The 25,829-nt window shown below is 39.6% G+C and overlaps 1 protein-coding gene across 3 annotated transcripts in view; it reads right to left on the bottom strand.

The window, feature by feature from the left end:
• Positions 1-1,020: 1,020 nt before the first annotated feature.
• LOC122789681 (bifunctional protein GlmU-like) overlaps positions 1,021-25,829 on the bottom strand; it is an 889,366-nt gene continuing 864,557 nt past the window's right edge. For all 3 annotated transcript variants that reach the window (XM_044057111.1, XM_044057120.1, XM_044057102.1), the window contains one exon: positions 1,021-1,345. In XM_044057111.1, the coding sequence (XP_043913046.1) occupies positions 1,094-1,345 (252 nt within the window). In that variant the 3' untranslated portion in view covers positions 1,021-1,093. The remainder of the gene's footprint in view (positions 1,346-25,829) is intronic.

Raw genomic sequence — 25,829 nt, 5'->3', positions numbered from 1 at the left:
TGAAGCCAGTCTGTGAATAACAGAATGATACCGTATTACTGGAGACAAAATAATTTCTAGTTCAGCTTTACCGAGCTGTATGATACAGTCAGAAATATATTCTCTACTTTTGTGTCAAGAATTCAAATAATTTGACACATTTTTCTTCATGTTAATGATGTGTCATTTAGGATGCAAAAATTTTCCTACTAAAAAAGGCTGTCAGTTGGTTTTCAACTAAAATGGAAAGAGATGAATGCCTCGGTACATGATAATGTTGCTCTTTTATTGGTACACAACAGATACTATATTTATCCAAACAGTTATGAAGGCTGCAATGCTATCTAATTACAAGCACTGCTTAACAAAATAGGAGCAAATTATGGTACAGCAAATTAATTCAAATCACATCTTTCACTCCAGAGAAAACAAGGTTTAGTGCCAAATCAGAGGCCCTCCCCTTCCGTCAGCTGTTGGCTTCCTAAGGGTCTGAGGCAGCTGCAGGTCTGTCTGCAGCATCCACAAATCACTTGTCTTGTACAGATTTCTTAAGACTACTGACTGTTAATAGGACTGTGTGACAAAGGACCCACTCTGGGTAGGATGTGTGCTCGGATTCTAGCCAGGATATGGCTAGAAATCAGGGGCCAGGACCAGGCTGCACAGCCGTCACTAACTGCCTCTTTAAACTCATGTCACGCTCATGTGACAACTGCATCTCTGTGCTTGTTTGAACTGTCCCTCCCAATTAGTGGTAATAAGTGACTCTGTAAGGATCAGCAAACATGGTGCATTCATTTCCCTCCTCCTAGGCTTAGCAGCTCCTGAAAATCCCAAGAGCACAGCCCTGCTAATAGTCGGAGGAAGCCAAATACATCTTGTTCTGAGCAAACAAGAGCTGGCAAAAAGGCAAATTAATGACAAGTCATTTGAAGAGTTTGCTTGAAATTATTTTACTCTGTCTATCCACTAAAGAATTGATTATGCTCAGTGCGATCAAAGTAAATGAATCAATAAGCCAAAGGGAACAACTAGACAAGACATGCTCCAACTCAATTTATTTAATGTTCTTTTTTTTCAGAAAAATGGGACATAATTTACAGAGTACAAATTGCTAAGCCTTTTCAGTGCGAGAGTTAATGACAAGTTCTGGGAAACCTGTGTGTTCATCCATCTCCCGATTGAACTGTAAGACATCACATTCTCCAAGCACTATCTCTGCTGTAGTGAAAACTTGCAAATTACCAATAACATGTCCTCCAACAGGTTTACCATCCTTATCAGCCAAACAAATATGCAAGTGTGGTTCTTTATTTAGGGTGCCAACCAAAGAAACAATTTCATATCTCTCATTCAGCTGAATGATCTATCAAAAGAAAACAAAATAAAAACATTACTTTTGATGTATGCTCTTGCTAACAGATACAAATAATACAACATAAGAACTATTAAGGTTTAAGAACTGTGTATGTATTACATATGTGGAGCACACACAAACTTATATACATACACAAACAAACATGTGCTAAATACATATATATATATATATATATATATATATATACACATATATATTATATATATATATATATATATATATATATATATATATATATACATACACATATACACATATGGATCTGTTAGCGTCACTTGACATTCAGCTACTTTAAACACAAATGCATGACATTTTTACAAACATACCTGCTGAAGTAGATAAAATATCTAAATGTACTCGGGCATAATATAGTTCTATGCAAAGATTAATTGCACAAAACTGAAGCCCTCTTGCAACTCCCATGTGGAGGGCTTTGATCTCACACTCCCTTACTTTATTACTTTTACTCTGAGGCTGTCCCACCTCAGAGAAAAAAAATATTGCTCTTTTTTCAGAACATTGAAATCTCAGAATAACATACAAAATACATGATTTGAGCCCATACACTTTGTTACAAACTGAAGTAACCAGACAGAGATCAATTAATACAATGAGCAAACATGCCGGAACTGTAAAATGAGCAGCTGCATTGCAAGCTCCTTGCTTATATGTATGTTTTATATATATATATATATATATATATATATATATATATATATATAAATATATATATATATATATATAAATATATATATATATATATATAAATATATATATATATATATATACACACACACACACACACACACACACACACACATATATATATATATATATATATATGGTTCCCATTCAGAAGCCTGAAACATCATAAGCCTGAAAATCAAAATCCTGAAACCAAAAGCCTGAAAATTCAGAATCCAAACTCAAAATATAGCCCAAAATCCTGATAGATATAAATCCTGAAACTCAAAATCCTGAAAACACAAATAGACATACTGATGTCATTGTAGCTTTGCTATTGTTAGCCCTGTGGTGTTAGGTCATGTGTTGGGGTCAGGTAAGTGTGTGGTTGGTTTTATTTTAGGGTTAGAGTTAGGGGCATGTATGCAATAGTGACAAATATTGTTTAAGTGAGTTAGTCAGTTGGTAGATATTAGTGTCTTTATAGTGACATATTAGCATTATTTGTGTTTTCAGGATTTTGAGTTTCAGGATTTTGGTCTTTCAGGATTTTGGTCTTTCATATGGTTTCAGGATTTTGATTTTCAGGCTTATGATGTTTCAGGCTTCTGAATGGGAACCATATATACACACACACACACGTATATACATACACTTGCACATACGCATACACGCACACACAAAATCAAACTACAAAATACTGATCTTACAGAAACAAAAATGAGAATATCTATAAAATGTGTTTTCTACAGGGAGGACATCTTCTGCTCCTTATATACACCAACATTGAGACAGGGGGAAAGGGCACAACCTCCCACAAAATTGAGATCAATTGTCTACACACATATAAACATATACATGTTCATATAAGTTTATGTTAATAAAATACATTTTTTTAAAAATAAAAAATAACCATTTTAGGTATTTACTTGAAACCCTCAAACAAAAACATGCACTTAACAGCTGCATCTGTCTTTCTCTCTATCATTATGTAAACAGAACAGGCTATAGCTATAACTTTTAGAAGTAAAAGGTTACAAACAATAATTTTACAACTAAAAATTTTAAAAACTAATCTAACATCAACAAAGGACAACAACTTGTTTAGTTATGATGCATGCACTAGATGCAGTCAGTGATACAAACCCGTTATCTCAACTTTTATCTGCAAATCTACTACTTTTAACTCACTTTAGAAAATAGTATCACGTTTATTAAAATTATATATGCTGTAAATATGCATACACCCACTTATTCTCTCCATCTTTTATTAAAGAATATTGTAGGGACACACAATGATTTGGGGGCTGATTTCATCTGCAGTTATAGCAAAATAAATATGAATTAGGAAAAATACAGGTGATTCCACATAAATAATAAACAAAACTTAAAAGTAAAAATAAAACAGAGAAACTGACAACTGCATCAATGTATGTCTGTGTTGTGTATCTGCATATGTATATCTAGATATCTAAACACACACACACACACACACACACACGCACGCACACACACATGCAAGCACATATACTGTGTGCCAATTGTCAAGAAAGATTACAAAGGTCATTGCAGGTGCATGTGCCATGTGTGAGAGGAAAGACAGTGTGTGTGTGTGTGTGTGTGTGTGTGTGTGTGTGTGTGTGTGTGTGTGTGTGTGTGTGTCTGTGTGTCTGTGTGTGTGTGTGTGTGTGTGTGTGTGTGTGTGTGTGTGTGTGTGTGTGTGTGTGTGTGTGTCTGTGTGTCCTGTAAAAGATTTGCATGCTCTCCAGGATTAGTTTTCTCTTCCTTGGAGTACTGGGAAGAGGCTCCTTCTCTTCTGTGACTTTGAACTAGAAAATGTGGGAGTTAGAGAATGAATTAAAGATTAATGTGTGTGTGAAAATACAGTAAATACTTTGCTTTTCTCTTGTCTGCAATAATTTGAAAAGGAACCTCTAATAAACAGCTAGATTCTTCTGACCTATATAGTAACTAAATCATTAAACAGTGTATATCTATTATCCCGCACTGACTACAACTGCCTGTTAATGGTAATAACAAGGACCCCCCCCCCCACACCGCTGATGCCAAATTCCCCATCTTCCATCCTAGCACTAATGTCCATTGCTGGACCTTCCTTTTTTCTACATCGGGGTCACAACATTTGTGTGTGTGTGTGTGTATGTGCCTTCCTTAGCTTCGGTGCATTAACTATTTCAAGTACACATGCTAGTCATTGTTACTGTTCACACACAGTCCCTGTTGCTGCATATCTATCCTTTAAACTCTTTCAGACCGATTACCCTATCAGGCATGACCTGATCTAATGAGCGGCTTCTGGGGGCAGAGATAAAAGCTGCAGCAGTTCTCTGGAAGAGCAAGAAAAACACTGTGTGTGGGCAGCTAGGTCATCACTTGGTGTTAGTGACAGTCATTTTCAGTCATTTGGGGTCTGTCTACCTCCTGCAGACACTGCAGCCAGCAGTTACAAACAGTGAATAAGTACTTGTCGATGTGAAATACACGGCTACAAATGAGCTAGAAGTAAGAAACTATAATACATACTGATGCACAAGTGATTTTGGGCATTGAATATAAAGCTGTAATTTGGTTGTAATGAAAACCATTGCAATCTGTATATTAAAACTGACAGTGATTAGTTTACAGTGAAGCAAAGGCAAACAAATTAAAAACCTGCCAGAGGTACATGGTACATTCTGCAAAAGGAATACAGGCTTTGTACTTGTAATAATCACTAATTTTCAACCAAATCTTCAACATAATTATGTTAATGTCCAACTTAATGAGCTGTGCATTGTCATACAGAAATCTGTCCTGACGTAGAACTAGGATTCCAGGGTCATGATGGGAACAGCACATTTGCTTTGTAAGTTTAATAAGTGATCACTCTTTTCAGCTAACTAGTGACAGGTATTCATAAAGCAAGTTGAAGTAACAGTTCCAAGGTACAGGCAACAGCATTAAATGCTGAAAAAAGGTATGAGCACTTGTTTGCCAAAGCCAACAAAGGCTCATAACTTCCTTCAACTGTGTGTAATTTGAGGCCATATTTTCAGGTCAGTCAAACCAGAGTCTCTTGTTGTAAGGAAGGCAGCTGTCATTCGGTGGACTTCTGAAAAATCTTACACCAAGCTACTCAGAACTCTTTGATGTAATTAAAGGGCCAGTGTAGCAAACAGTATTCATGTGTGATGTGCAAAGGAACGACAATCCCGGCAAGGCTGATTTTATCCAAAGAGCAATGCAGTGTATGATGGCTTTGTTTACATTATAGCTATATGTACATGTACCCAAATGGGAATTCCAAAAATGATTGCACTATTGCATTCCAAAGGTTTGTTAGCAATTAAAGGGGCAATGTTTAAACAGTGCTCATGTGTGATATGCACATGTCTTGTAACACTGACTTCAGTTTCGTACAGATCTAGATATGCAATGACTTATATATGGAACCAGTAGCAGCATACTATTATTGACAGAGGTGGACAGCTAATACCCTTCAATGCTAACAACATAACCTAGTTATGGACAACGCATGCATGTGGGAAAAATATGCATCACCACCTGCAAGATTTACCCACACAAAACATAACAGTGAACGTTTTATCATCTGCATTAAACAGTTTCAAATGGAAACCTCAACGTATCACAGTATATGTGTTGTGTCTTCCGTGCAAATGTGTTCCTCAACATCAACACATGTCAGCAGCACTATAGTCAGGTGCCTATACAACACAGATATAAAATGTGATACAGCTCAACAGATGAGTTCTAATAGATAAGTGGACACACCTTAGTACCAGGCAACTACACTATGTCCCTTTGTAGAGGTAATATCCCATATATATATATATATATATATATATATATATATATATATATACATGTCTCAGAATACTACAAACTTGTATGCTATATTGGCATAAAATTTATGCCATCCATCGCTAATGTGGCTCATTAGACTGCAATATTTCAGAATCTTATTCTCTGTAAAATGTGCACATTGCCAGGGACTGAGAGCACAGAATGCCAATATTTACAAATTCTTGCTGATCCTATAGTATGTGACAAAGTTTGCTAGTCATGCAGAGCAAGTCAGCTACACTAATGTAGGTGGATAAAGCCCTGACAGTGACGTAGACCTGGGTACATTTGTGCAGTCCAGGCATCTATAGGGGGGGGAGGAATTATGAATCTGTGCCTGCTCACTACTACTTGATGGGAGGGATAATGACAATATGCTGGAATGAAGCAGGTGGCCCTTGTGGCCCTTTGCTTGGTGAAAACCAAAGCCTTGAATGGCATCTGGACTAAATGAATGGGCAAGCTATGAGGGGGGTACTTTTACTTTTAGAGACGCTGGGGACCAAAATTGTCTTCTGAATAATGCCAGCACATAGGGGTAGGGCATCCGAGGACTTTTCAAGCCATTCTATATGAACATCAGTGACAGATCCCAAACTCAGTCTCCTCTTGCATGCAGCTGGTGATCTGAACACAGAGGCATTAAAAACCTGACTAATTTGGAATATGGATATGATGCAGGACATGCCACCAGAAAGAAGTATAATTACAGAAAGCTGGACTTTGCAGATGCATCTGGAATATGACATATAGATTACCACGGGGTACGGTCATGCCTGACTACGCATAACATTATCTGTTACATGCCATAGTCTGAGCATATGTATGTATGTACAGAAATGAAGAGTATATCATGTAAAGTAATGTACAACAGCAAGTCAATAGTGGTTCATACATGTAATACTGTAATGGATTGTGAAACTGTAACGATATCCTCACATATTCCTTCTAAACAGTACCAGAAACTATATCACACCTTATCACATACTATTATGATAGGCTTTGCCATGCTGGTAGAATGTAGTTACATGATTATAGAACTTGGAAAATAGCATTCACAGTTTTCACAGTCAGGGTTAAGCTATTACCCAGTTAGGCATGAGTACTTGTTGCATACCTGCAGAAAAGTTTATATGATCACATAACAGTAAATGTGTTACATAATTTACTGGCATTAACATACAAAGGTAATGTAAAACATGTTCAGTATGCATTATGTTTTCCAGAAAACATAGCACCATATATGCAATGAATATTAGAGCACTATAACATGTTATAAGCAGTAACATTCTGTTCTCCTCTTTTAGGCGTAAGCAAAATGTTTGTATAGTTAATGGAAGTACAAATTTATGACTGCTTTAGGTTGAAGGAGCTTTGTGCTGTTGTTATTACTGTAGTACCCCTGATGTGCTCATTACTGCAGAATAAAAATTGGAGTCCTCATTCATTGTGTTACTTAGGTCTTTTTCTGCCTTTTTAACTCCCAGGTCTGGTGCCCTTCAACTCACGGTTGAAGAGCAAAGAAAAAGGTCTCTTTTCACGTTTGGCACTACAGAGAAGTGCCAGATCCTAATGTCCTACCCCCTCATACCCTCACACTCTGCGTGATGGCAAAAAAAGTCTGTTCTCTAATCTGGCTCTCCTTCCTTCTCTCCTAAGGAGGGGGCACCTAAAAGTAAAAACAAAACAAAAAATGCTGTTCCAATCCTTTCTCTTTTCCTCCTAAGGAGGAGTGCCAGATCCTAAAGCCCTCCATCTCTGCTCCTACTCTCAAGGAGCAGTGTTAAGTCAAAAAAAAAAAAACAAATGGATCTGCCAATTGGGTCCCTTGACACCTGGTTCTCTTTGTGCCACCTTAGCTGCGATGATTCTCCCACTATGTTAAAGTACAGTATATTATGTGCACATGTTACACGCAAACGATGTCACATCCACAAATGAAACAAATATTGAATATAGTCAAAATATAACTATAAGGTTAATCAAGAAAAATCACATATTTTACTATTAATCTAAGGTTGTTCATGTATTCTGTTTGGCATATGAAGATCCCTGACCTCTGCAGTTATGTATTTTATGTATAGTCATAATAGCTAAACATTATTTTGACAAGAAGTACAATGGCTGATAACAAAGGTCAGGCAAAGGAAGCTGCAGTCTTGTTAAACTTTGTGGGCACTGAACTAGCCAACAACAACAGGCTTATAAAACAGGCTAATATTTTTAGCATCAAAGCACTAATCCAAAATATCTTTATTGCTTCGAGAATATAAATATAGGCATTTTTAATGTGCAGTATACATGTGGTGACTACACGGTATATTGATATCATATGTGGCAGGTGTGCCATACTTACAGTTACATGTCCCTAAGCTGGAATACACAGTGCTAACTTAAACAGCTGGTATTTTAAAAACATTGTTATAGCTATGTGACAAAGACTCAAAGATAATAAGTAAATTAATGGTGGTGGCATCCCTAGGCTGTGTAGTAATAAAAAAAAATGATTATTATATCAGGGTCTCACTGTATCCTCTATGTACTTACCTGATTTTGGTCACGTCATCAGCACATCTTATTACAGTTTTGCCCCCCCCAGAAAAATCACAATATGCAACAACATCAGAACAGAATAGCTGCTGCACTTACCTGTCACTGGCATTGTGTACTAATGGCAACTCACACATCCAACAGCAGCCCAACAAACGCATCAGCAACATACTGCCACTATGCACTTTACACTGACACTTGCAAATAAGCAGCAATGCAGTGCATTTATGAAAGAGAGAGAAATCCAGCCTATTATTTTATATATCCATAATATTCACTACACAGGACTGGTAAACATTTTATATAAACACAATTAATGTTGAATATATTTCATTTAACCTGTGCATGGCACTACTGGGGTGCACCAAGTATCACATCTCCTGTCATGTGATCCTATAACCTTTGCTGCAAGTATGCAATGTGTACTTATGGGTGATTGGGTAATATGCTAATTATAAATATCCAGCTCCTTACATTCTACCAGCATGACAGAGCCTTTTATAACAGTACGAGTTACATGTTAGTTTTAACATATTGTTGCAATTAACTTGTGTGCACAGTAATTTCATTACTAATATTTGTGAACTTATATCACTTGTATAATATACATTCCTTTACACTGTTCAGTATTACAAACATGTAGTCCTATTGCTCAGAGTACCACACATTAGCAGATATCAGCTGTATGCATAACCAGGTATAACTGTACTGTACTGTACTCTATTTGCAATATTCAACACATACCTGAAAATACCAGACATTTCGGTAACCTTGCTCATCTCTAATTGTGGTAATATATCCTGCATCATTGCATCATACATGTGGTGGTTCTGCATGATGTTACGACTTATGAGTAAGTGAGGTTTTCTTGAGCCCTACTCACCTTGATAGAACAGTTACACAGCATCACCCAAGCATTTAAACCTTCAGTCCAGGTTCACCAATTGGTATAGACTGTTGCAGACAGGGTGCAGAAGAAGAGAGAAACTGGAAGACATTATTTCTGCTCACAGAGGATGGCCTAAGACAGTACTAGGATGACCTCAATGCTGGCATCATTCAGAAGACCACTGTAAAAGGACAGTTATGCAAGTAAAGTTACAGTAACAGTAAATTTTTGAATGATCACTGTTGCAGTAACCTTAACTATTTACACTTAAGGGCACTTTCCACTCACCCAAGCCATTAGTCAGCTCAAGCTGAGCTGACTAAAAAGGCAGATTTGGACACCAAGCCCTTCAGAGCTTTCATGCCAACACAGAGAGGGAGGCTGAGCCCTGAAAGGGCAATGATAGGAACAACTGAAGATCAATGCCCACACGCTGGCACAAACAATGCCCACAAAAAACAAGGGGGGGAGCAGCTACTGCAGAAGTGATCATTCAAACATCTATTGTTATGGTAAGTTTACTTTTACAACTGTACTATGTTTATGATACTGATCATTGCTACAGCAGCCTTAGCTATATGGGTAAATTACCTTAGCTTACTACATATGGGAGGTGGAAGGGGAAGGGTCTAGTAGGCCCTGGAGAATGATCCTAGCAAAGCCTGATCTAGACCTAGAGTAGCTTACAGTGCTCTATAAAAGTATGTACAGAGGACTAAGTTGCATCATCTGAAATACTTCTTGAATCCAACCCTTTCCAAAAAGCGATAGGTGAAGCCAAAGCCTGGCAGAGTGGGCCTTGACCTTGCCCTGAATACTTTTATTGTGGTTAGTAAAAAAAAGTAATAGCTTTAGGCAACCATTTGGAAAATACTGATTTGCTACAGGTTGCCTTTTCTTCTTACCTTCACAAGAAATGAATAAGTGATCCAAAGCTATGAAAGATTTTTTTCTGTAAAGATAGTACCTGAATTGTCTGTGGACATCCAAGGTACTAAGTATCATTTCTCCTTCATTTTTAGGTTCAGAAAGGAAATGGGGAGATTGATAGTTTGGCTTAAAGTAAATTTGGATACCATTTTAGGCATAAAAGAAGGATTAATTCTCAAAAAAATCATAACTCTGTAGAAAATGGGATAGGTTTGACTCATGTAAGAGCTTGCAACTCAGATATCCTTCTTGTAGAGGTCACAGCAATCAGTAAAACAGTTTTCCATGTGAAGTACCTCAAGTCAGTCAGGTTAGCTGGTTCAAATGAAGCACATGTTAGCTTCTCTAAGACAAAATTACTATCCCAAGAAAGGACACCAGTTTTCTTGGAGACCTCTTATGCAAAACTCCTTTCAAAAACAGTTTGACATAAGAATGCATTGAAAGAGGAGGATCCGTGGGCAGACATGCTGAAATGGCCAATAAATGAACTTTGAGGAAGGAGTAAGAAAGGCCATAGGATACAAACTTACACAAGTATTGCAAAACCAGAGAACAAATAGTCCTGAATAGGTGCTGGTTATGTTGTTGGCAAAAACTACAAAACCTTTTCCACTTGCTAATATATGACTTTTGAGTAACAAGCTTTCTTGCCTTCATTAGTACTGGCTGCATGTCCTCAGTAAATAAGTAAACCAACAAATTTAGCACCAAGTATAGGTTTTCAAAAAGTAGGGGACATAATAATCTGAAAGATTGACATATATGCATTGGCCAATAACGACTATTCTGAATAATGGGCTGAATATTGGAATTTAGTGCTGTGCTATTTCATGCATGTTTGCTTAATCTAGATAGATTATGGTTGCTTTGTTTTTGGACCTTTTGCTCTTTGTTGATTCTTTTTTGGGTTTTGTAAGTAAACCAACAAATCAAGCACCACGAATCCAAAGGTAGTAGCAAATTATTCTCCAAAAAAGCAGGAACACCATAAATATGAAGACTCAATACACTGATAATCCACACTGCTGAATAATGGGGAATACATGTATCTATTATTCCAGTGTCAATTTATGTGTTATAGTTAATAGATTATATTAAGGAATTGTTACTTTGCTATGATTTGAGCACCATCCGTTTCTCCTTTGGCTCAGTAAATAAGTGCCTAAAGGGAATTAAGACCAGATCATCCAGGTAGTTAACTGAAGTTGATTGGGGTCAGGGTGCATCAAACACCCTGTTCTTGTGTGAGTAGATCCAGTCAGAGATGAAGCTTGTGGTAACTGCCCCTGGACATTTCCAAAAGAAGAGAGAATCACAACTGTCTGGGCCAAAAGGGAGTCACCACAATGATCCTGGAGGATTCCTTCTGAATCTTCAGATGTACCTAGGCTATCAGTGGAAATGGTGGAAAAACATACAAGAGTATTACTGTCCAAGGAAAAGAAAAGGCATCTCTCTTCCAGGACTTCTTGCCGACAGTTGATTGTTCAGAGAGGAGGCACATAGGCCTACTTGTGGAACTTCCCATAGATAGATTAAATCTCGGAAGACTCCCAAATCCAGTTTACATTTGTAAGGATCTGCAATTACTTACTTGTAACTGTTTCCATATTATGTAAGACTGACATCCGTGTATTTCTGTACCTTATCTGTATTATGTATCTTGGAGCTTTTCTCCCCGGGCCTCTTCTGAAAACGGGTCACTCTGACCCAGTGGACTTCCCTGGTAATCAAACTGGAAATAAATAAATAAATAAATAAATAAATAAAATAGTATGTCTGCCTTACAGTTTTGCTCTGACAGGATGCCAGCAGAGCGACAGATTGTGTTGTGAAGCTATATCCCACGCTAACATGGCTAATCTGCAAAGGAGATATGACCTGGTTCCTTCTTGCTTGGTAATGTACCACATGACTGAGATATTGTCTGTAGCAAACTGAAGAGGTCCTGGAGACTAAATATGATTCAGAGAGTTGAGTGCCGTGATCAGAGCAAGCCTTTCTTTTACATTTATGTGCCTGCACTTGGTACTTTTATCCCTCCTGAAACTGCTCCCCAAGCAAAGTCTGAGGAGTCTGTGGTGACTTCACAAACTTCAGATACCATTGTATCTTTCTCATGTTGAGTCTTGCCAAGCATATCATAAGAATCACAGATGTAATAAGACCCAAATTCCTGAGGTATTCACTTCCATTGACTGAAAGTCAAGATAAAGATCTGTTTTTTTTCCTGTGGAAGGAAAGGTCTTTGAACTGCAGCCTCTATCTGGTACCCCAGGAAAATAATCCTGCGTGATGAATAAAACTATATTCTCTTGGGATCCCTGCTTGTGAAAGAGATCTCTCACTCAGGTGAGATATTCCTAACACTTTGAAAAAGACTCTGCAAAGATATGATAGTCATCTAAATATGGAAAAAATGTGGAGACCCTGTAGTCTGCAATGAGCTATAACTGGAGCAAGACACTTTGTGAACACTCTTGGTGCAGTGGTTAGTCCAAAGGGTAATGCAGAGCACTAACAGTGTAATCCAGACCCACAAAATTGTAAAAAACCCCTGAAGGGTGGATGAATAGGGATGTGATGCTAAGCATCTTTTAAATCTAGTGTTACCAGGAAACTTGAATGAGGAAGAAGAGTTAACAGGTTGTGAAGTGACACCATTTTGAATTTGGGCGCCAACACAAAAAGGTTTAGGAAAGAAAGATCCAGAACTGGTCTCTAAGCACTTTCTTTCATTCTTCCTTCCTTTGGCACTAAAACATCATTGAATAAAAACCTTTCCCAATTTGGGAAGGAGGATCTGGTTCTATCACTCCCTGATACAGCATGTGATGATAGACAGGTCGAAATAAAACAGCCTGCTCTAGTGGATGAAGAACTACCCCCTGAAAGGAAGAATTTCCTCCCACTGCCATCTGTAACCTTCTTCTTCTTCTCTTTCGGCTGTTCCCATTAGGGGTCGCCACAGCGGATCATCTGTTTCCATTTCTTCCTGTCCTCTGCATATTGCTCTGTCATACCAACCACCTGCATGTCCTCTCTCACCACATCCATAAACCCTATCTTAGGCCTTCCTCTTTTACTGTTACCTGGCAGCTCCATCCTTAGCATCCTTTTCCCAATATACCCAGCATCCCTCCTCGGCACATGTCCAAACCAACGCAATCTCGCCTCTCTGACTGTTTCCAAACCGTCCAACCTGAGCTGACCCTCTAATATACTGATTCCTAATCCTGTCCACCCTCGTCACACCCAGTGCAAATCTTAACATCTTTAACTCTGCCACTTCCAGCTCTGACTCCTGCCTTTTTGTCAGTGCCACTGTCTCCAACCCATATAACATAGCTGGTCTCACTACCCTCTTGTAGACCTTTCCTTTCACTCTTACTGGTACCCGTCTGTCACAAATCACTCCTGACACTCTTTGATATTCATTTCACCCTGCCTGTACTCTCTCTTCACCTCTCTTCTACACTCACCATTACTCTGAACTGTTGATACCAAGTATTTAAACTCATCCACGTTTGCCAACTCTACTCCCTGCATCATCACCATTCCTCTATCCTCCCTCTCATTCACACACACACATTCTGCCATCTGTAACTTTGAAGAATGATATTCAGGATCCATTTATCTGAAATTATATGTTGCCAAATAGAAAAGTGGAGATTCAGACTTTCTGGAAGAAAAATGAGACCACCAGGGTAGGAGGATGAAACAAGGTTTCTTAAACAGTCATTCTGACTTGGACTGTCCTTAGTTTTGGGTGGTTCCAGATTTCTTTTTGGAACCCTTTTGCCATTTCTTCTTAAACATCTCTTTACCTGCATTTTGTTGAGACTGTTTATTTATTTTTGCCAAAACTGGATGAAGGGATAGAGAATTCCTTTGGAAAGTTGGAAAAGGAAGACTGAAAAATCCTAGATATTCTCTGAATCAACGTATCCCTTTCATCACATTTTTTGATCACTTCTGCAGCCAAGGGGCCAAAAACTAAATCTCTATCGAAAGAAATTTTTAAAATAGCATGTTTAACATCATCTGGAAGGTTCTGAGAACACAGCCAGGCAAACATTCTCAAAACAGTGCCAGTAGACATAGCACTGAAAGACGTATCAGAAGTTATACGCACACTGCAGACGAGTAGTGACTTTTAGAACTGAAGAAACTAAAGCATTTTAAGCAGATTTTTCCTCACAAGAAGAAATTGCCAACAAAATATTCCTCTTACTTTCACAATTAGTCAGAGTAAACTTTATTACATGAGCATGACAATTCAAAATTCTGAAAATCAGAGTTGCAGAAGCATACACCTTTTCCCATACTCATCAATCATCTTCTAATCTTTATCAGAAAGAGGATTAGAATTACCTAATGCTTAACAACAGTAGGATTAACTAAAGTTATATCTACTGGGTCAGGTTTGGCAAGACTGTCTAAAAAGTTAAAAGAGTGAGGAACTTTATACAGCCTGTCTTTTTAGGGGAAGCTGGTTGACTATAAGGAAATTTGCAGGCAGTAACACACACATTCACCAAAGCTGACAGAAACTGTGGAAAGGGTGAAGGTTCTGGAAATTCCTTCTGTAACACGTCATAGTATTTTCTGAGTGACTGAGAAAACTCTGTGTTCTCCCACTAAAAGCACTGGCACATTCTGGAAGTAGTCTCACAGAAAGAGAAACCCTCACAGGGAGAATCAGAAATTGAGGTTTCTTCTGAGCCTGAATCAGAAAATCTGAGGAGAAAACCCTGTATGTGTCCCTTCATCTTCCTGTCCAGATTCAGAATCTTGAATATCTTCAGGGAAAGAGGTATCCCTTTTTCTTTTGTCAGAAACGAATTTGTAAGAAGGATCAATAGCCTGAGTTGAACCCTGAGCTAGACGTAGTACACCACTCCTGTCTATGGAAAGTTGAGGAGGAGGAGTAGATACATGTTTAGCTTTTTTTTTTTTTTTTTAAACAGGAAAAGTGGGGTCAACAGTATTATTAATAGCAGCAGCGGCTTCCCCGGGGATGGGCACAACATTCTGACAAAACAGGGAAGTCTTTCCCATTCCATCTTCCAGGACCAACAAAAGTGGCTCTCCCTTGCTTACTGAGGGTACCTCAACAGCTGCAGAGGACATGGTTAACCCCCTGACTACAGTGGCTGTAGGTGCTACACCAGAGGGATCCTGAGTAAAAGGTAAGTGGTCTGAGGTATAACAAATGGCTACAGCAGTCACCCACCTGCATCTGAGGCAAATTACTTGCCTGCTGTGGTGGAAAAGGTTGTTTGCTTAACTTTTTCTTTTTGTGACTGGAAGAAAGGACCAACAGTTTGTTCCATGGTCAAGCCAAAAATGGTGCCTCTTTCCCAGGGAAAACAAGCAGCAAAAGCTGGTAAAACTACACAATTCTTCTACAGGAAAAAAAAAATGTTTTAATTACTATAAACAACTTTTAAACTGACCCTAAATCAAGTGGGTAGCCAAATGGGTCACTGACAGGACCCACACTGTCAAAATGGATGAATTTACATCTAGCAAAAGGTCAGTCACCAGTGGTGTACCACAGGATTCTATGCTGGGCCCTTTAATGTTCAGAATTTTTTTCTCAGGGGTCCAGGCAAATGTGGATGGCCTGTGGCTGACAACTGCAAATTGGGAGCAATCACTGAGTCCCCAAGTGATACCAATATACTGCAGAAAGGATTAACGCAGAAACCACGACTAACCACAAACAGACTTTGTAAAACAAAGAAGCGAACCAGAAACCAATAAGAGCGGTAAAAAATAAATTTAATTTAGCGGTAGGACTCACAATAAAAGTATAATTTAACGCTTTCGGTAAAGACTGTGCTTCACCTTCATCAGAATACAAAAAAGAAAACAAGAAATAACCCATCTTTTAAAATATTGCCAAAACGTAATTAATAACGTCACTTCCAAAGAAGGCGTGTCTGCTACTAAACATTCGCAAAGCAAAAGTTTTACGTAATAAAAAACACGTTTAAAAGTTAATATAACCATTTCCAAAAATTATAATAGTAAGTAAATAAAAAGGCATTTATCTTAAACAACGCAGAACAAAGGTGAAATATTAAATAGCTATTCATACAGACTGCAGCAGCAAGAAAGATTAATAAAAATAATAGTTAATAATTAATAAATATAACTTTTAAATTACATAAATCAAGGAATTACTTCTAAGCCTAAACTCAATATATACTTTAACAACTATTATATTAATATTGTATTAAATTAAATTTTGTCTCCCTATCTTTTCAAAGCTAACCATTTAAGAATGCACTTAATAGATAAATGTTCATTGAGGCCAGGGTATGCGCATGCAGTGGTCCTAATCTGCCACATTAGTTCGTCAATCTCCAATATCAACTGCCATGGGCCACCCCTTGGGTCATTTATTCTTTGGTGTAAAATGACAAATTTAAAATTATGGTTGGCATATTCAGATATATGTTTTGCCAAGGCGTTGTTGATGTCCTTTTTACTAATAGCATACCTATGCTCATAAATTCGTTGTTTAATTTTTCTCTCTGTTTTGCCTATATAAAAGCCTTTGCATTAACGCAGACTAACGATTGGTGCCAAAGCCATGGACTGAAGCTAAATGCCACAAAATGCATAATTATTCCCTTTGGGAAAGCTAACACCCCTGCTAATTACAATATAGGCAGCACCTCTCTAAACAGCAGACCCAGTGGTACAAGACCTGTGTACTCAGGTTCATAGGTGTGTACTAGGCTAATGGCCCTGGAGCCTTTACAAGCCCAGCCCACACAAGTGCCCTGGCATCATGCTGCCCGGCGTTAGTTCCCAGTGCCTTTATCAAGTAGAGCCACTGGAGTGATCCCTGGGGTGAACTTTCTATTTCCATCCACTCAAGATTTCTCTTGAAGAGGGCCAGTGAGGTGCTCTGCTTGACATGTATGGGAAGTCTATTCCAGCGCATGGGCAGTCTCTGGGTTATGAACTTGTCCCTCCAGCATGTTCTGTTGATTGTGGTAATGAGGTTGCGGTCTCTGGAGCATGTGGTGTGGAGGGGATTTCTTTAGTTGTAGCATTTCTAACAGAGCTGGGTCAGACATGGCTTTGTAAGTCAAGCAGAGATCGCCTCTTAGTAGACGATATGAGACAGAGAATAGCTAATAGAGTTTTTTTGAGTCTGTCCATGTAAGACATGTATTTAAGACCTAGGATCTTCTTTGTGAGGTACTTTTGTGGCCTTTCCAGCTGTTGCATGTGTCTAGTGAGGTACATGCCAAACAGGGCATTATACTCGATGATCGGAAAGATAAGGGAAGAGTCAAGAGAGATGATGACCTCTTTCTTTCTGGATGCAAACCCCTTGGTAATGAAATGTGGCACACAGAAGGACTTTCTCACCACAGTGGCAATATGGTGGTCGAAGAAAAGGTTGCTGTCAACCTGTGTCCCCAGATCTCTTATAACACCTTCAGTGTTCAGTGGGCTCCCATCGATGTGGTAATTAGTGGGAACTGAGTTTTTCCCAAAGGGGATGATGATGCATTTTTTGGCATTAAGCTTAAGGCCATGATTTCGACACCAGTCATTGGTCTCAGGGAGGCCTTTCTGTAGGATGTCTACATCACTTGGGAAGTTAATAATGGCTCCCAGCTTGCAGTCGTCTGTGAACTTGGTCAACCAGAGTCCTTCCGTGTTGGCCTGAACTTCTGAGAAGTAGATGCCAAACAGGAGAGGACCCAGGACTGATCCCTGTGGGACTCCACTCATGACTGGTTAACAGTCTGACTTGGAGTCCGCTACTTTCACACTGTGGGTTCTATCTGTGAGCCAATTTGCAACCCACCTAGTGATATATGGGTTGATGCCTAGTTTGGTAAGTTTATCAGTAATTCATGAGGGGGGTATGGTATCAAAGGCCTTGGCCAGATCGAGTAGGCTGTATGAACTGCCTTGCCCTCATCCACAGCTCTGGTGACTGACTCAGAAAAGTCAATCAGGTTGAGCAGGCATGATCTACCTTTCAAAAAACCAAATTGTGTGGGATCTAGAGTTTGAAGATTCCCTATAACCTTGTTAATCAGGTCCTTGATGATGCGCTCCATAGCCTTACATATCAGACTTGTCAGGCTAATGGGGCAATAATTCCCAGGGTCTGTAGTTGCTCCCCCTTTATGGAGAGGGATGACTGTAGCAGCGCACCATTCTGTAGGGACAAAGCCTGAAGTGAGGCTGTGATTGAACAGGGCACACAGATGTGGTGCCAGTTCACTTTGTAGTTCATGTAGAACACATCCAAGGATATTGTCAGGTCCCATGGAAGCTGTATTCTTGGCCTTGGACAATGCAGCTTTAACCTGTGTTGCAGTAATGTTGGGTGCCTGGGATTCCTCCGGTATTGTGATTGTGATGCCCCTATAGTGCCTTTTTTTGGCAAGGTTCAAATGACAAATTCACCACCGTAACAGGAACAGGCAAGCAAAAACTGAGGGTAATGCTACTCAGTGCTAGAAGTCTAAATCTCAAAATGCACTCACTCGAGGCACTCCTTAAAATGGAGAACATCGATATCTGTGCAGTGACTGAGACCTGGTTCAAGACATTACTAGGCTATAACTCATACCACATTTTTCGGCCATCTAACCTGGACCAGAACACCAAAGGCCGAGATGTGTACATATTCATTAAGGATAGCCACACCTCCAGACTAGTTGCGCAGCATAATGGATCCGAGGTTATCCAAGTGCAACTAACTCTGGGCAAAACTGCAATCCAAATTGTAGCTTGCTACAGATCCCCCACCATGCCCCAGGATTCCCACTCCTCTTTTCTTGATATACTGGAAAATATTAGGGTTCAACCAAACACCCTAATAATGGGCGATTTCAACTACCCCCCCATTAACTGGGAAAACTACTCATGTACAAAATCCTTCGGTCAACACTTTCTGGAATTCATAAATTCCAGTGCCCCAGATCAACTTATTCACACCCCCACCAGGGGCAACAACATCCTACACCTAGTCATTACCAACATGAGTGACCGGTGTTCCACACCTGAAGTCAACTCCTCGTTGGTCAGATCTGATCATAAGCAAATCACTCTAGATATCAGCATCCTGCCCCCACCCACCATTAAGGAAACCACTGTAAAAAATTTCTCCAAAGCCAACTTCATGCTTCTTAAGACGAACTTCATGACACCCATGCAGATGGACAATACAGTTACGACTGCTGAATCCTACACAAATGCACTCTATAAGCACTGACACGAGTGCATGGATCGTGCTATCCCAAACAGAACCAAGATGTTATCCTCCAAAAAAAGGAAGCCAATCCGGTGGTCCCTTGCCATAAACAAACTCTACAACAGAAGGAAGAAACTGTTGCAAAAGAGAGTAAAATCCCATTAGTGGAGGAGCTCCCTAATCAGCCTCAGTAAGAAGCTGAGATCCCTTATAAGATCCTCCAAAGCTAGCTACGATAACAAAATCACCAATGATTCTACGGACAACCACAAAGCATTCTATAGCTATGTCAAGAATCTCAATGGCAACACCCAGATCTCCTCTGAGTTACAGCACAACGGCATGAAAAATACAGAACCAACTGATATTGCCAACATCCTGGCAGATAGGTTCAGTGCTAACTTTAACCTCTCTCACCCCCTAAAGGGCCCATATCTATACAGGAAGAATGCAGAGTCCCTGTAATCACATCTATACGGGTAACAGCTGCACTCTCTAAAACCAAAAACACAGCATCGATGGGACCGGACAACATCCCAGGCTGTGTTTTACACGAACTTCAGAATGAATTGGCTCCCCACCTAAGCACCATGTTCAATCACAGTCTCACGTCAGGCTTTGTACCCACTGAATGGTGCACAACAACAGTTATCCCACTCCACAAAGAGGGAGCCATCACTGATCCCAGGAATTATCGCCCTATTAGCCTGACGAGCCTGGTCTGCAAGGCCATAGAACATATCATCATGGAACTTATAAATAAAGACATCGGTAACCTCCAAAATCTGGACCCCACCCAGTTCGGGTTATGTGAAAGGCAGATCATGCCTTCTGAACCTGATCGACTTCTTTGAGGCAGTCACCAAAGCCGAAGACGAGGGTAAGGTGGTTCACACAGCCTATTTCAACCTCACCAAGGCTTTCAACACCATCCCCCATTCTGGAATTATAGCTAAACTCACTAAACTAGGTAAAACTCCCTATGTCACAAGATGGGTTGCTAACTGGCTCACTGACAAAACCCACACTGTAAAAGCTGCAGACTCCAAATCTGATTTCAAACCAGTGACAAGTGAAGTACCACAGGGTTCAGTCCTGGGACCTCTCCTGTTTGGTATCAACTTCTCTGAAGTACAAGCTAACACAGAAGGCCTCTGGCTAACGTAGTTTGCAGATGACTGCAAACTAGGAGTCATAGTCGAGTCCCCAAATGATGTGGACATCCTACAGAAGGGCCTCAGTGAGACAGATGCCTGGTGTCAGAGGCATGGTCTCTCCTTTGATAATCACATCGCCACAGTAGTCAGGACTAATTAGACCCATCATAGAGTACAACGCCCCTTTTGGAATGTACCTCACAAGACATCTGCAGTGGCTGGAATGGCCATATTAGTACCTCACAAGGAAGATTACTGGCCTCAAACAGATGCCCTACACTGACCGTCTCAACAAATTCCAGCTTTAATCTGTAGCATATCGCCTACTCTGAGGAGATCACTGCCTAACATATAAAGCTATGTTAAACCCAGAGCTGTTGGATATGCTACACCTAAAGAAATCCCAATCCCTCCGAGCTACACGATCTAGGGACCTAAACCTTGTCACCACAATAAACAGGACATGTTGGAGGGATAGATTCCTGCCCCAGAGACTTCCTATACTCTGGAACAAGCTACCCATCTATGTCAAGCAAAGTTCCTCATTAGCACTCTTCAAAAAAATCTTGATGAGTGGATGGGAAATAGGAAATACACCCCGGGGATCGCTTCTGTGGGTCTACTCGACAGGAGCACAGGAAAGTAACTTTCTTGGGTGGCGTAAGCCAGGGAACCTTGTTGGCTAGGCTTACTTAGGCCCTTGGGCCGAAAGCCTAGTACCTACCTATGAACCTATGGTCCTTTAGGGGGAAAGTTGGCACTGAATCTATCGGCCAGTATGCTGTCAATATCTGTTGGCTCAGTATAAGAGGCACCATTGTGCAGTAACTCAGAGCAAACCTGGGTTTTGCCGTGGCGATTCTTGATATAACTATAGAAGGCTTTGTAGTTGTTTTTAGTGTCTGCCGCAATTCTGCCTTCATAGCTGGCTTTAGAGGCTTTGATGAGGGATCTCAACTTTTTTTGAGGCTAATAAGGGAGTTTTTCCAGTCTTGGGACTTCACCTTTTTCTGCAACAGTTTCTTCCTTCTGTTGTAGAGTTTATTAATGACAGAAAACCACCATCTTGACTTCCTTTTTTTTGGAGGAGAGCGTCTTGGTTCTGTTGGGTATGGCTAGTTTCATGCATTTATGTATGTGTTTGTATAGTGCAATGGTGTATGATTTGGCAGTTATGCATCTATTTTCCATTGACATAGGTGCCGTGAACTTAACCACCTCTATTTTTAGGAGCCCAAAGTCAGCTTTAGAGATTTTTTTCATAGTGGTTACTTTTGCGGGGTGTGTGGGTGAGATGTGGATTTCCATGGTGATTAGTTTGTGGTTGGATCTAACCAGGGAGGAATTGACTATTGGTGTGGAGCAACGGTTGCCCATGTTAGTAATAACCAGGTAAAAGATGTTGCTTCCTCTAGGTTGATATTAATCTGAACTTTGACCACCATCTATCTATAGTGGTGAAGATGTCCTTCTATGTGGAACATCTCATAAGTAAAGGCAAGGTATCTACATCTAGAGGCATTATAATTCCAGTGTACTCAGCCCTAGTCAGACCAATTATTGAGTACAATGCACCCTTTTGCATGTACCTCACCAGACACAGACAACAGCTTGAGAGACTCCAGAGGTTTCTGACCAAGAAGGTAACGGTACTCAAAGCATGCCCTACACAGAAATACTGTATGCCCTATCACTGTATTCTATATCCTACAGTGTACTAAGGGTGATCTGCGTCTGGCTTACATGGCAGTCTCTGTCCCGGCCCTAATGGAAATGTTGTTGCACATTCGTAAATCAAACCACATGAGAGTCACTCACTCCAGGAATCTTAACCTAGCCTCAGATATGAACAAATCATGCTGGAGAGAGATAGATACATCTCCCAGAGATACCTCCTCTGGAACAAGCTTCGCATTCACATGAAGTAGAGTCCCTCCCTGACTCTCTTCAAATGTAACCTGGATCAATGGATGGGAAATCGTAAATTCACTCCTGGAGTTGCAGCCATGTTCCTTATAGACAGAGGCTGTTGGTATTAGCTTCAAACCTCTCCAAACTTCACTCACCTAAGTATCAATAATCAGGGTAACTCCGGATAAATATGGTTAGGTTTTAAAGGCTCTTGAGCCCCTACTGTAGTAACCATCTATGAACCTATGGAAAAAAAAACATCATTTTCATTTAAAAGCACAATACAGCCTCATGACAGTCTATTAAAATACAAACTCCTAAGTTTAAAATAACTTTCCTGAATAGGACAGTATTAATAAACAAACTTTTTTAAATGAAATGTTTTTCCCCAAAGGAAACTTATCTGCCCAGCAAAGGAATAGTATAAGCCATCTGTCAATCCTCAGAAGCCTCAGAGTGTAGTCTTTGGCAGTAGGAAAGTACTGAAGAGCTTGGGGACTAAATCTGTCTTTTTAGTTAGCTCAGCTCAAGCTGACTTATAGTTTGAGAACATGGAAGGTGCCCTGGCACTTTGGAAGCTGTCTTGCTGTTATATATTATATAGCTAAGGCTACTGCAACAGTGATCAATATGATTAACATCAGTTAGGCATGAGTATCTCTTCAGGTGAGTCCACACCTCTCTTCTTTTAAGGTTTTGACTGCACAATCATCTATTCTAGCCACTGTTAATGGTTCTGAGCTTCACTGAGTCTTCAAGAATCACCTACATCACACCAATATGCCATCTAAAAATTTATCTGAAGAAGGATGAGCAAGCTTAGCCCCATCATTTCTCCTTTCACCCAGCAACTCTTATGGACACTTAGGACACTAACTAAAACCAGCCTATTCAGGTCATACTAAAGATGCTATCCCTCTATACCAACAAAGATGGCTTCCCTCTACACCAACAAAGATGGCTTCCCTCTACACCAACAAAGATGGCTTTTTATGCAAAACGTTTGGATTTGGTGCTTAATTTTCAATTCAACAATGGTTGGCAGACACTGTGTATCATTCCCCAAAATACAGAAACACTACATGCTAATAAAGTCCATTAATGGTCTATGTTGCTGAAGAACAAAATGGCAGCCAGTACATCATAAAAGTCTGTAGTATTCTGAGATGCTCACACATGTAGGATTAGCTCTACATGGGAAAAGGTGTAACTGCCTGATGCCAAGGTATGTCCAATTATTTTTTGTCATATCAGTAATGCTGTATCGCTTTTGAGGTCTATAGTGCTTCTACCATGTGCTTGTTGAAGTTGAAGACTAGAACAGAAGGTAGTACCTATATATTGGTTTCCATTAGAAACCACTCTATGTAGATGGTAACTTCCACTTTTGGAAGAAGGCAACTTTTGTGAACACTGATGCGCATTTTTACAAATATGTATGTTGTCCATAGGTTGCATTCTTAGCATATAAAGCCGTTTGCAATTTACAGCTGTCTAATTTGCATATCTTGGTGGCTGTACAGAAAAATGAAATAACTGCAAGTTCAGTTAGAATATGTTTTTTTTATATATATACATATTGTAATTCTCTATTTCTGTGTGTGTGTTTGCACAACCATAATGTAAGCAAAGCCATCACACAGTGTATTAGTGTATTATCCATAAATTTGTACACTCAGTATTCCAACTCACATTCAGATTACACATTAACTTAGTTCCAATGCCATTTAAATATTCCAAAAACATTACACTATGCCTTTAGTTACACCAAACAGCTGCTGTAGCTCAGTGTAAAATTTTTCGGAATCCCATCCATCCTGTCATTCTAGCACACAGTGGGTTCAAAGTCACTGTGGAATCAAAGGTACCATATATGGTAGACCTGTACAATAACACAATTAAGAATCCATGAAATGCTGTGTGCTGTAAATTTCATGTCAGAATGTTAAAAAATGACCAAAGCATAAGTTAACACATGCACAAGTGAGTGCAGTCTCATACAGTTAGCAAGCTGTGGTAGTCCAGGGCCATACTTTCAGTGCAGTCCACTTGCACTTCACCTCAAATGTGGACATTTCTGATCCAAAAGTTGTTTTTAGAAATGGGGTGCAAAATCATTTTTCAGTACACAGCTGCATAATGACAGCTGCAGACTCCATGAGGTGTGATTATAGTGAAAGGCTTAGGTCAAAGTGTTGTGTCAATTATGGTCACTGAATAACAAAAAAAAATCTGTTGAGATTCCATACAGAATCAACATTCTGCAATTTGCAGTGGAAGGGTCAAGTTGGTGCATGAGACAGCTATCATGCCTTTATTAAGGGACAGGTCTTTTAGGAGGGGTAGACACTAATGGAACCGCCACGTGTTAGTACTCCACGGGTGGCAAAAATGAAATGAGAGCTCCAGGTACTTTTAAAAGGTGGAAGAAAAAGATTTTTCAAATTTAGTTAAAGACAGATTGTGGCTCTCAGTTTGACCAGTTCACTGGTTAGATTATAGGTTAGACTGTCAAACTTACTACTAATGGCCTTCAAGATGCTTCATTTCTGTAACCCCGTGTACAACTTTCTACTTCACATATATGTATCACGATTACTGTTGAAGGAGGTAAATGACTGAGCAATTAGTGTATTACTGAAATATTCACATCCTCATTATTATGTAGGAAGGAAAATGAGAAACATAAAACTAGGATTCTTGAACATCACAACTACATAAAACAATACTACTATAATACAATTTTCACACTGAGCTAATCGGAGGAAGTCGGAGGGAGGGCTCTGAGCTAACTAATCTGTGATATATATAACACTAAGTATCCTGTTTTTTTGCTTATTTCTGAGTTATTTATAGCACTTTTATTTTACTCACTGTGTGTGAGGTATTAAGTAGAATTTTCTACAATTGTTAAGCCTCTGGTTGGGTTTGTTTGTTCTGATTTCCTGCTAGGAGTGTATCATATAACTTGTTTGCATTTAAAAGTATTCTCTAGAGTCTCCTTGATCCTTTATCTGTTTAAACATTTCTGCAGTTTCTTCTACCTAAGTAGTGTTGGTAGTGTAGCATTGTCCATATTCAGGCTTGTGTTTTGGGCCTAGTTGTTTGTTAGTAGAGGCTGTGTGTCTGAGAACATGTCCCAGGCCATCATAGCTTAGCCAAGGCCAGTATAGCATTTCAGTGACAGTAAATTGTTTGTGGCCATTGGCTGACTGGGGTTGCCTGGACTGCGCCTTGGAGTAA

Source organism: Protopterus annectens, chromosome 1.part2 (assembly GCF_019279795.1).
Source record: "Protopterus annectens isolate FY-2018-M chromosome 1.part2, PAN1.0, whole genome shotgun sequence".
Lineage (NCBI taxonomy): Eukaryota > Metazoa > Chordata > Ceratodontiformes > Protopteridae > Protopterus > Protopterus annectens.
The sequence above is the reverse complement of the archived record's forward strand: the minus strand, read 5'-3'. Positions and strand labels throughout refer to the sequence as shown.